At 29.8% G+C, this 12,608-nt stretch overlaps 2 protein-coding genes across 2 annotated transcripts; both read left to right on the top strand.

Moving 5' to 3' along the window:
* Window positions 1–577: 577 nt before the first annotated feature.
* LOC149373459 (uncharacterized) lies at window positions 578–5,363 on the top strand. The gene is made up of 10 exons (XM_089596406.1): window positions 578–646; window positions 746–1,022; window positions 1,116–1,398; window positions 1,469–1,637; window positions 2,175–2,436; window positions 2,515–2,788; window positions 3,230–3,392; window positions 4,478–4,751; window positions 4,828–5,122; window positions 5,196–5,363. The coding sequence occupies exons 1-10, from the start codon at window positions 604–606 to the stop codon at window positions 5,361–5,363; spliced, it is 2,208 nt and encodes a 735-aa protein (XP_089452532.1). The 5' UTR covers window positions 578–603.
* Window positions 5,364–7,021: 1,658 nt separating this feature from the next.
* On the top strand, window positions 7,022–12,348 carry LOC149373458 (uncharacterized). The gene is made up of 11 exons (XM_089596606.1): window positions 7,022–7,074; window positions 7,327–7,409; window positions 7,517–7,793; window positions 7,888–8,170; window positions 8,263–8,431; window positions 8,597–8,867; window positions 8,946–9,219; window positions 9,457–9,619; window positions 11,346–11,619; window positions 11,692–11,986; window positions 12,061–12,348. Exons 2-11 carry the CDS (start codon window positions 7,367–7,369, stop codon window positions 12,226–12,228), a joined length of 2,217 nt encoding a protein of 738 aa, XP_089452732.1. The 5' UTR covers window positions 7,022–7,074; window positions 7,327–7,366; the 3' UTR covers window positions 12,229–12,348.
* Window positions 12,349–12,608: the final 260 nt, after the last annotated feature.

Raw genomic sequence — 12,608 nt, 5'->3', positions numbered from 1 at the left:
ATTTAGCTTATGTTTTGAAATTAAATAAATTTTGTTATAGTACCGGCATATATTATGATAACTGTTTGAAGTGTAAATGTTTGCTACTCATTTACGTCTAGAATTTTCCAAAACAACAATAATCAATACAAATAAACATCCTAAGGGCAGTCCTGTTCAAATCTTTATTTATAAACAAGTGGCGACGCTTTGATTACACGTTGTATAGGCTTTTTCAAGTCTTTTTTTTTCTTTTATTTATTAGAGTAACATATTTAGTGTTATTTGCAGTACAGTTACATCTTTTACTTCTATTTAGAACTTTTTAGATGTTTCTCTAAGCAAAAAAAATGTATTGGACTTAAACAATAGTACCTATTGTATAGACAGAATGCTACCACTTATTTATAAATAAAGATTTGAACAGCATTGCCCTGAGCATCTTTACTTGATTAGGTTCATCATCTGTTTTTAGGTACATTGTTTTGATCATTAAATAATCTATATTATTAAGAATGAACAAGTTTCCTTTGTATGTAAATTAAGTATGCTTACGTTTTCAAATCGTACAACAAACAATTATACTTAGTTTTACAGATAAGAGTTACATCCTTTTACATCAACATGATTGTTCTGAAAATTCTAACTGCCTATATGATTATTCAAGGTAAGTGCTATATTAATTGCTTCATATTACATAAACAAAAACTAAATATTTTTATTGTACGGTACGAAATAAAAAAATTGCCATTGCATACTTATTAAGTTGTCAGAGCTCAACAGCAGGCTACGCTTGGACAGTTTCCTCACCATGTGTATGTTTACGTAAATACGAGTAGAGGCAACGAATTTTCGTGTGGTGGAGCTCTTATTGCAGATAATTATGTCCTAACAGCAGCTCATTGTTCGTACTACCAAGATAAAACAAAGATTAATCATTTATCTCCTAACTTATGGGTATTTGCTGGTAGCATTTCACTTAATGGTAAAAATCCGCAGATGATCCCTGTAGAAAGAGTTTTTACTCACCCAGACTACAAAGGGTAAAAAACTTGTTTGATGTCAAGTGTATAATTCTTTCTCGTTAAGCCGTAACTCACACTGATAGATTTCTTTTATCAAATTTACTTTTTTAGATTTAGCCAGACTAACGTGGCTGTTCTAAAACTCAAACGACGAGTTAAACTCAGCAAATTTGTAAATATTATAAGTTTACCGAGCTCTGCCGAAGCTGTTAATGAAAACAGTAATATAACGCAAACCGGTATTCGGTTTATTGCAAGCGATGGCTGTGAAAAATTAGTTTTTCGCAAATTTTCAGTCATGAACAATAAGTTATGTTCTAAAAAATTGAAGAATTATTATCTTGGGTATTTAGTAGATGACTCGAAATTTTGTGTTGCTGATGAGGAAGACAAGGTTAATATTGATTATTATTATTCTCATACGTGGAACTCAAATTAAAAACAAATCTTTGAGATTTTTTCAGTCCATTTGGCCATACAAATGGGACATTTTACTTAGAAATCATGATAACAAGACGGAGCTGATTGGGGTTATAAGTCAAAAAGAAGAGTATGTAACCAATATTTCTTACTTTGTTGATTGGATTAAACATGTGCTTAAATTTTCATTAACCAACGAGAAATCTCATCGAAGTAAGTGTTTGTAATTCTCATTTTGAACTTGTTCATTCAGTTCTTACAATACACAGTATTATTTTTGAACTAAAAAATTTTAGAAATAAAAATATGGTTTCTCCTCTCAGCATGCATTTTCCTAAAATAGTCTCTATTTGCGTCAAATTATTATGTGTGCATTTCGTTTGGTTAATTTAAAATACACAATACAAGTACTTCAATCATGGGAATAATCATACATACATAAATGAAACATAATAAAGAAAAAAATTAAAATTGTACTTATTTTATGATGCTCTTGATCTCTTTAAATTTATGTCATAAAAATATTCACGTACATATATTTATAAACTTTTTAATTTTAAAAGTGCCTGCACCATCCGATTAGTTTCAAACTCTTTACATAAACAAATCTATAGATAATTTCCATTGGTTTCACCTCAGATATTTGTTTAGTACATGTCATTAAAAACCATAAATTTTATGAAAATATCATTGTATTTTAAAACATTCCATGGTATACTAGTCAAGTGAATTTACAATTTGTTTAACTAGATCAATCCAAAATTTACAAAGAACGATCCATTAGACATCGATTTCCATACTTTGTGCTCGTCGAAGTGTTTACTGCCAGCGGATCAAAGATTTGGTGTTCTGGAGCACTTATTAAAGAAATGTTTGTCGTGGCAAGTGCTCATTGTTTATTTGGCTTTGACTCGAAAAAAAATAACGTCATTATTGGAACTTCCCATAGTGACGAATTTGCACAAAGAATTAATATCATTAGGACTTACATCAACCCACAATACAATTTTGAGTAAGACATTTTTTTTATCAAGAGTATGACTATACATACATTAACCTGTATCTCCAAACTACTAATTAATATTTTTAGTACTGACGCGTATGACATAGCTGTTTTACAATTGGAAGAGGAAGTAGAACTAAACCAATACGTACAAATAGTTAATCTGACTAAATCAAATGAAATCCTTCACGAAAATCAGGATATAACGCTAATTGGATATCGGCGCCAATTTTCAAGTGGTCCTAAAGTACAATCTTACAACGCCCAAGTAGTAAAAAATAAAATTCTTAGTCAAAAACTAAACAAAGCCAATGTAACGCATGAATTAGGATTTCGCCTAGCTATTCCTGGAAATTACATGGTAATTACACCCTTTGTGGAAACAGTTTCTTATAGATCTGACTTAAAACAAAGTATTATCTCGATTTTTAGTAAGAAGGAATAGTTTTTATACTACTATTAAATAATGAAAATATAATCTTAAAATTTGGCTTCAATATAAATCTAATACTGAATTTGAAAAAAACTGAATTCCTTACTAATACTTTTTATTCTTCAGAAAAGAGATAAATAATTCAATAGTTTTTAGTTACTAATAATCAAAAAATAAATAATACAAAAAGCTACATTGATTTCGACTTCTTAGAAATAACTAATCACGATAGTATCTTTTTGAACTGAAAATCAAGATCAAATCTTTCAACCCTACAAATTGAGATAGTATGTTTTTTCATTAAAAGCAAATCTGTCTCACTAAACTACGGATACACGAATTAAGATAAAATCTTAAATGGTTCTTAAGGTTCAGCATGGCGATATTTCATTTCAAAATCTTAGTGGCCAAATTTCACTGTTTGGACTTGCTACTAGAAACAAAATTTTCAACACCAGGGTATCAGCCCATGACGTCAATTGGATTGAAAGTGTAATTAATGACGACACAGTTATTGATTACCCAAAAAATGGTAAGTAATACTTGCAAGTATTTTGTTGACTATTCAATTAAGAATCGTCTTTTATATGTTTTTTTCATCAAGAGAAATTATTTTAATGCTTGGTCACTAATCTATAGAGACTCTAATGATCAGTAAGCTTTTTTGTTACTATATTATATGAAAAAATTCCAAGACATAACAAATTTATTTGAGACAGATTATTACTGACTATTAATTAATTTTTTGAGACAAAAAAATAAATAAATGTAGATTCTTTACTGGACAGCCTGCATTGCATTTAAGAGGATTGCATCTATATTCATAGAAAGTGTCGCTGTAGATACAATTATTTAAACTTAGAGATTCTATTTTTTACTGCTGTAGTCAACGTAGAAACTTGAAAAAAAAGAAGTTTTTGAAATCATAGAAATTATTAACATGCAAATAAAACCCTGAGGAATGTTTTCTTACATGTTATGCCATTAATTTTATAGACATAAGTTCTAGTCACATTATTAAATTTTTTAAACATAAATTTAACTTTTTGAGTACATGAGCATACTCTTACATTATCAAGTAAACTATATCTGCTCAACAGAAGAAATGTTGTATCGTGTTTTTCTTAAATGTTTCCGTTTCTATTATTTTTCCATCTTTATTGACATTGATTAATTTATTATATTCGTTGTGTACGTGAAATACGTGCATAAAATTAATGTATATTTACAGAAATAAGCAGAAAGTTTTACCATTAGAGCTAAAGTAAAGTTGGGACGATGTGACAATTGTAATTTTGTATTTCGATTACGAAAAATTATCGTTAGTAAGATTGGTCTTGAAAATTAATTTCATGACGTTACTTTGTTAGTACTTTTGCTAAATTTATTAAATTATTTGTGCAAATCTTAAGCATGTATGACAATGGAGTTGTGTACACATAAAGAAGCTCATTTATCTGAATTTTCATTATACAGATGATAGTCTTGCTGTATTTGAAGCAACCTATTTCTTGAAACATATTTAGTATGTTTTTGTCTGAGAAAAAATAAAAATATTTATAAATTAATTACTAAGAGCATTGATAAAATTATTTACATAATTTTTTTTTAACTCAGTTATCAGGGGGCATCCAAAGTTTTCCAAGAGAGATCAACTTCCGTTCTACGCGTTTATGAAACCGTTACAGAGTAGTGGTATTGTTCACTTTAATCCTTGTCACGGTGCACTGATCAGAGACACTGATGTGTTAATAAATGGCCATTGCTTAAGTTGGTTATACATATCTAGAAATTGGCACAACACCAGTACTGGTTTTCGTTTGTATTATAGTAGTGGTGAACAGATAATAGAGTACGATCATGCTTTTAGTTACGAAGAAAGCTACGCGTCGTAAGAATTTAATTTACATTACAATGCTCAAATTATTCTTTGTGTTATTACTAAACAATTGCATATGTGTTTTCAGTTTTTCTTTAAATTACTTAGCAATCGTGCGATTGAAAGAGAGAGTTAATATTAGCGAATCTGTAGGTGTTATAAATCTGCCTGACTATGATCCGTTTGGTGTTGTTGATGAGAACATGAATGCGATGCTTGTCAGCAATAAATTTGAATATGGCAGATACGTGCAAACATCTTATAAAGTTCAAGTCATGAAGAATGAGAATTGTAAGCCACTACTGGCTACGCTTTATACGGGATATGAAGTACCTCATGAATCTTTATTTTGTATTACTATAGCTGAGACAGATGATGAAATTGTGAGTATTGAGTATAATATAATTTTTTCTAAACTGAGTTTAAAAAGTTTACTGAAATTTTTTTACTTCTCAGATTTCCAATGGGGGAATCATTGTTCAAAAAAACGGTAACAAGAGCACATTTATTGGATCTATCAGCAAATCTTATTATGGAGGACGCCAAAAAACAATATTGATAGTGGTAAAAGTATCTTACTATACGAAGTGGATTAGACGTACGATCAACAAAAATTTGGTATAAAATACTTTATTTTGTATATATAAAGAAAAATCGAGTATTGTAAAAGTGTATTCAAAGTAAAATTGATTATAGATTAAAAGAACAAAATACAAAACATATATGTTTTTAATTTTTATTCCTCATTTCGCTAAAGTTGTAATAAAACTTACGTAAAAATGCAGTAAAAATCATCATTTTATTCATTTTACAATCATTGTGCTTACATTTCTATTAAAGGAAGTAAATTATAATTAAATTTACTATTTACTGAAGGCCGAATATGACTTAGTGGTAAACTGTTTCATAAACTAAATTGATTTTTTTATCCATATTTTGAAAATGTAGTAACTATGAAATTATATAATGATACTTAAACTGATTTCAGTTTACTGCTCTTACATTATTTTGCACTTATTATTGTTATTAAATATGTTTACATGGATGTTAGTAAAATGAGTTAGTAATTATAAGTAGTGCTGGAACTATATCTTAAACTCTTTAATGACGTATGAAAATTAAGTTAACGACTTATAGTTAGTATTGAGTATTGAAATAACAAACGTAATATTCAAAAATAATAATGAAAACAATTCGTTTTCTACCAATTATTGGCTGAATTATATTATTTATTTATTTTTTTAATTACACGTAATTTTATGAATCCCTAATTACTAAATTTTGATCAAGCATGTAAATAAAATCTCATTATTTCTATACTAAGTAGAATTAAAGTAAAAGCGTAAGTTAATCAAAAAATCAGTGTAAATCAATTATCATAAGGCGTTTACAAAGTACTTTTTCTTCTTAACAAAATATTTATTACTTTAAAAAACTTGCGAATTATTTATGGGTTATGTAAAATTGAACAACGGAAAGCTCATTTTACCCTGAATCGATATAGTAGTTTTCCTACGAGTTTGAAAAGTCTTTGTTTGCGAACCGAGAGGTTTGCGGCCCGAGCCGAAGACGAGGTTCGTAAAGGAGACTTTTCGAACGAGTATCGGAAAACTGCTTTTTTGCCCGAGGAAGTACCAGCCTTTCAAAACCACCCGAGGGCGGAAAAGTACTTAACTAGGCACCCTGAATTTATATGAGAAATTAAAAAAAAAATTTTTTTTAGTCTAACGTTTGTATTTAATAACTTATTCTAAATACTTTACTCAAATAAAACTGTAGTTAAAGATTTTTTCAAATCATTTGTAAACAAGACGCCTCAAGTACAAAGTTAGTACAACTTAATTTATAAATGAAAGCAGTTTACTTAGTAGTAACATTTCTGAATTTCGTTATCTATACTTTTAAAAGAATTATCTCTATCTTGAGGACGCACGAAAAATATGAAAATCTTTATTTTCATTTGACAAGAAAATTAAGCTATTATTTATTAAATAAAGATGATGAAATTAATTTGGATGGGGATAATACAATTTTCCATTGTTTTTATACTTTTTCTTTATTGCGTAGCACACTGTGATGAAATATATAAAGTTTTTCAAATATTTGAAATAAGAAGTGGCAACAGTGTATCTATAAAAAGATTTCAAGTCAACTTTAGAACTCAGAAAGTTTTAATTAAAGTAATAGCAGTCAAGTTATTTCCACACACATGCATTTTATATATCGATACGTTATTGTGTGATCGTTCATAGAATTGATCCCCTCTCGTAGTAAATTATACCACGAGTACTCTAAGACGGTAACTCGACTTAGTACCAGCCTGTCATCGAGCAAAGTAAGATATACTAATCTACATCCATTTCAGTTTTAATTACTTAAACATTAAGTTTGTTTCTTTTGTACTTAATCGTTTTTACTTTCCGAACGTTAAACTATTCTATTTTGCACTATATTTCCCTCATTGATCGATATAATATACCTAATAACTATTACAAAATTTTTGTGCTCGCTACTTGCTTACTTTTGCCTATGACCTTCTAAAATGATAATAATTAAAAAAATTTACGGGTTAATTATATCTTTTCAGGTTCATTCAGTTTCACATATCGTAAATTTTCATCTTTATTATGATTCTTCTGGAAATTATAACGGTGTATTTGGTAATCCAAAGTAAGTGTCTTACTTAACTATTTGATGTGATCTGAGGAGAAATTTAAATAATCGTTATTATATGGTACAAAATAAATTATAACCATTGCCACATCATGTTTATTAAGTTATCAGAGCTCAACAGCAGGCTACGCTCGGACAGTTTCCTCACCATGTGTATGTGTACGTAAATACGAATAGAGGCAACGAATTTTCGTGTGGTGGAGCTCTTATTGCAGACAATTATGTCCTAACAGCAGCTCATTGTTCGTACTACCAAGATAAAACAAAGATTAATCATTTATCTCCTAATTTATGGGTATTTGCTGGTAGCATTTCACTTAATAGTAAAAATCCGCAGATGATCCCTGTAGAAAGAGTTTTTACTCACCCAGACTACAAAGGGTAAGAATCTTGTTTAATGTCAGGCGCATAATTCTTTCCTCGTTAAATGGTAACTCACACTGATGGATTCCTTTTATCAAATTTACTTTTTTAGATTTAGCCAGACTAACGTGGCTATTCTACAACTTAAACGACGAGTTAAACTCAGCAAATTTGTAAATATTATAAGTTTACCGAGCTCTGCCGAAACTGTTAATGAAAACAGTAATATAACGCAAACCGGTATTCGGTTTATTGCAAGCGATGGCTGTGAAAAATTAGTATTTCGCAAGTTTCAAGTCATGAACAAGCAATTGTGTTTTGAAAAATTAGAAAAATTGTCACTTGGATATTTAGTCGATGACTCAATTTTTTGTCCCGATAATGAGAGGTACGAAGTAAGTATTAAAAATACTAATTAATTTTCATCACGTTTTTTCCAAACACAATGCGTTTTGATTAATTTTTTTTTATTTCTGTTTTTTGTAAGTCTTTTACTCCCTGCAAATGGGATATTTTACTTAAAAGTGATGGGAAGAAGACTGTTCTTATTGGAGTTCTAAGTGAAAAAGAGAAGTATGTAACCAACATTTCCTTCTTTGTTGATTGGATCAAAAATGTATTCAAATACTTTTCTACTGACGAAAAGTTTAATCGACGTAAGTGCTCGTTTTTTCATCATATACGTACACTGTCACTGTAACTTTCCTAAAGCATGTGTTTATGCTCATATTATACATGACCCTGGATCTCCAAGCCTTTTTCTCTATTGTATTAATTACTCTGTTGTAATTTCGACGTTTTTAAAGATTTAACTTATGTAGAATTAGCAGATCAATCTCAAAGCTACAGAGAAGCATCCATTAGACATCAATTTCCATACTTTGTGCTCGTCGAAGTGTTTACTGCCAACGGATCAAAGATTTGGTGTTCTGGAGCACTTATTAAAGAAATGTTTGTCGTGGCAAGTGCTCATTGTTTATTTGGCTTTGACTCGAAAAAAAACAACGTCATTATTGGAACTTCCCATAGTGACGAATTTGCACAAAGAATTAATATCATTAGGACTTACATCAACCCACAATACAATTTTGAGTAAGACATTTTTTTTATCAAGAGTATCACCATACATACATTAATCTGTATCTCCAAACTACTAATTAATATTTTTAGTACTGACGAGTATGACATAGCTGTTTTACAATTGGAAGAGGAAGTAGAACTTAACCAATACGTACAAATAGTTAATCTGACTAAATCAAATGAAATCCTTCACGCAAATCAGGATATAACGCTAATTGTATATCGGCGCCAATTTTCAAGTGGTCCTAAAGTACAATCTTACAACGCCCAAGTAGTAGAAAATAAAATTCTTAGTCAAAAACTAAACAAAGCCAATGTAACGCATGAATTAAGATTTCACCTAGCTATCCCTGGAAATTATATGGTAATTACACCCTTGGTGGAAACAGTTTTTTATAGATCTGACTTAAAAGAAAGTATAATCTCGATTTTTAGTAATAAGGAACAGTCCGAATCAAAATCGTATCATTCATATGATTCTATTCGGAAGTACACCTATTCATATTTACGAGAAAAAATATACCTTTTTTATATCACATCATTAGTTTTAATATCTAAAATACCGTTACAACAAGAAATAAAAATGTTTCACAATTTTTAGATCCAACACGGCGACATTTTGTTTCAAAATTTCAGTGGACAAGTCACGCTTCTTGGACTTCCTACTAAAACTAAAATTTCCAGCATCCAGTTATCGTTACATTACATTAATTGGATCGAAAGTATAATCAATGACGACACGATTATAAACTACCCAAAAAATGGTAAGCTGTTTATTGTGTATGTAGTTATAAGAGCTTATTACTGTAAATCTAGGAATTGTTTTTTTTATATCAGTTGTTATACTACAAAAAAAATTGCCATCAGAAGTTTAGATGCAAGTATATATGAAAAAGGTATTGAATTAAATTCGATTGTAATATTTCTAGTTTATTTATTTACTTTCACATTTATACTATACTTTATTGATAACAAGTAATTAATATAGTCAGCACCAACAACTACTGTGTAAATCACTTACACTATTCAGAACTTAATGATGTTAACAAAAATTAACTATCCATTAAATTTTTTATTGACTTTAATAAAATCCATGTAAAAATCTTAAGCAAAAGTCAATAATAGCACCTACAAAAATCGACAAAACGGATAATAATTTCGAAAAAACTAGTGTACCATCTAAGGGTAGATTTACGTTATAAGTGCGAAAAATACAAATTCTGGTACAAGTTGTGACTAACTCGCAATACATAGTGATCGGAATTGTCCTACTTCTGTCGGCGAATTGCAAATGCAAAGATTTTGAAAATTCAATTTTAATTGATATTTCTATGAACATATTATCAAAAATAATTTAATTCGTTGTAGTAGACTAACTAATGTATCAAACAAAAATTAAGTTATAATATGAACTTAATGTTCCTCGAACTGTTTAATTTCTTGCGTTAGTATTCGCAATCATCCCACTGTACCCTACACTTAAATAAACTTAATTGAGTACATGTGTGTTATTTTTCAACAATTATTCAATAAAAACACATGTATGAGAAAATTGGTATAACTTCAAACACAATACGATTTAAAAAATAGAAAAAGTATAATTGAAGAAACATTTGAACATTAAAAAAATTTGACATGTTAATATTAATATTGAACGTTGTAGTTTACATTTGTAAATTATGTATTACCGAGGCTATGGCTCACTCACCGTGAAGCAAATTTTTTAACAATATAAAAAGATTTTTTCTTAGCTCGGGAGTTTTATAACAATTAGGATGTTTATTGTACCCTCGATAGGAAAAATAGCGTTGGCCGCTGATTGATGAACCACTGATGCTCTTCCAGCCAGGACGATCTAAAAGTCCTTCGGATGTTGCTTCGTTTACTACTATTCCACGTACTATTACGAAAAACTTTGTATGAAACTCGTGCAAGATGATTCCCGCACTCATGGTGATAGACTCCGATTCATAGCTGATGCTGGAAACCTATGCCGTATGATCAACTGGCACTCATTACCGCAATTCCAGAAACTAGTCCGAGTCTGTTACTGTTCGTGCGACATACCGTATTTTTCGCACTTGTTACGTACATACCTATTTCATTGTTACTCCTTATAAGCTTAGGGGACTCAGATTTTGTATTAAATCATAATTTAAGTGCATAGGTTATTACTTAGTTTGATTTTAGTAGCTTAAATTTTAATTTTCATATTTATCGTTTCAATCCGAGGTGGGGTATCGCATTGATGAATACTTGGAATTTAGGATACTGCTTTGAAATCAGCAGGGCCATAAAAGGAATAAAGATGAAAATTTCGTTCAATTAATAATTAATAGTTTTCAAATTGGAAAGAGCAACTTTTTTGATTAAAAGAATACAAAGAATTTTTTGTTGAGATGTGAAAAATTTTGGTTTTTGTATTCCATGATATTTTCTGTAAGTGTCGATTATATACTTAAATGCTAATGCAATTTTATGTTTACTCAGTTATCAGGGCTCATCCAAAGTTTTCTAAGAAGAACCAACTTCCGTACTACGCATTCATGAAACCGTTGCCAAGTAGTGGTGTAACTTACTTGAATCCTTGTCATGGTGCACTGATTGGAGACACCGACGTGTTAATAAATGGACATTGTTTAAACAAGTTGAAAGTATGGGGAAACAGCCACAAGACTATTACTGGTTTCCGTTTGTACTATATCAGTGGTGAACAAGTAATAGATCATAATCATTCATTTATTTACAAAATAGGCGACGATGAGTAAGAAGTATATTTTTATAGTTAAGTGCTTAAATTAGTCATGGTGTTACAAAATTTTATGTATATTTTTAGTTTTTCCCAGAACTACTTAGCAATCATTCGATTAAAAGAAAGCGTGAATATCAGCAAATCCGTAAATGTCATCAATCTGCCTGATTATGATCATTTGGGACTTGTTGATGGAAATATAAATGCGATACTTGTCAGCAATAGATTTGAATACGGCTACTACCTACAAACATCTTATAAAGTTCAAGTCATGAAGAATGAGAATTGTAAGCCACTTTTATTATTGCATTATCCTGGATATCAAGTACCTCATGAATCGTTGTTTTGTATAACTATCGATGAGACAGGCGATAAAATTGTAAATATTGAGTATAAAATTAATTTACTTAAACTAAGTTGAAAAGGTTTACTGAAATTGTTCATGCTTCTCAGATTCCGAATAGGGGAATTGTTGTTCAGAAAGACGGTAACAAGAGCACGATAATTGGATCTGTTTGTAAATCTGATTACGGAGAATACCATAAAATAATGTTGATAGCCATTAGAATATCTTATTACACGAATTGGATTGAGGCTATGATGAAAAGAGATTTAGTATAGGTGACTCTATATTACATCTATTTAAGAAGAACTATACATTATAGAAGTGTATTGGAATTGAGTTTCACAAAAAAAAGTTGCCATTGTTATTATTCTACAAAATAAATGACTTTGATATTGAACGTAAATATAATTGAAAAATCTTGTAATGTTTCTTGACTGTAAATACTCAGGCCATTAAAATATAGCAATGATTACAACATAAATCAAAACAGGGTTTGTTTTTATCCCCAACTTCTTCAATGAATAAAGTAATGAAATAAAGTAGTAAAAGTCATAATGTATAGTTTTTACTAACCATCACGTTTAGAGAATATGCTTAAAATTGTAATTTGGTATGATAGTCCTTCAGTTATTGTAACACGTTACTGAGATTTTAT

This window comes from Copidosoma floridanum, unplaced genomic scaffold, assembly GCF_036245765.1.
Source record: "Copidosoma floridanum isolate Cflo_tuat_1 unplaced genomic scaffold, Cflo_Japanese_pri ptg000030l, whole genome shotgun sequence".
Lineage (NCBI taxonomy): Eukaryota > Metazoa > Arthropoda > Insecta > Hymenoptera > Encyrtidae > Copidosoma > Copidosoma floridanum.
The sequence above is the reverse complement of the archived record's forward strand: the minus strand, read 5'-3'. Positions and strand labels throughout refer to the sequence as shown.

Excerpts from the sequence above, each read along its gene's own strand:
- LOC149373459 (XM_089596406.1), top strand. The coding sequence starts at position 604 with ATGATTGTTCTGAAAATTCTAACTGCCTATATGATTATTCAAG. Across the intron at positions 1,399-1,468 it reads TTGCTGATGAGGAAGACAAG|TCCATTTGGCCATACAAATG; the intron begins GTTAATATTGAT and ends AGATTTTTTCAG. Across the intron at positions 4,752-4,827 it reads TACGAAGAAAGCTACGCGTC|TTTTTCTTTAAATTACTTAG; the intron begins GTAAGAATTTAA and ends ATGTGTTTTCAG.
- LOC149373458 (XM_089596606.1), top strand. The coding sequence starts at position 7,367 with ATGATTCTTCTGGAAATTATAACGGTGTATTTGGTAATCCAAA. Across the intron at positions 8,171-8,262 it reads CCGATAATGAGAGGTACGAA|TCTTTTACTCCCTGCAAATG; the intron begins GTAAGTATTAAA and ends GTTTTTTGTAAG. Across the intron at positions 8,868-8,945 it reads AACCCACAATACAATTTTGA|TACTGACGAGTATGACATAG; the intron begins GTAAGACATTTT and ends TAATATTTTTAG.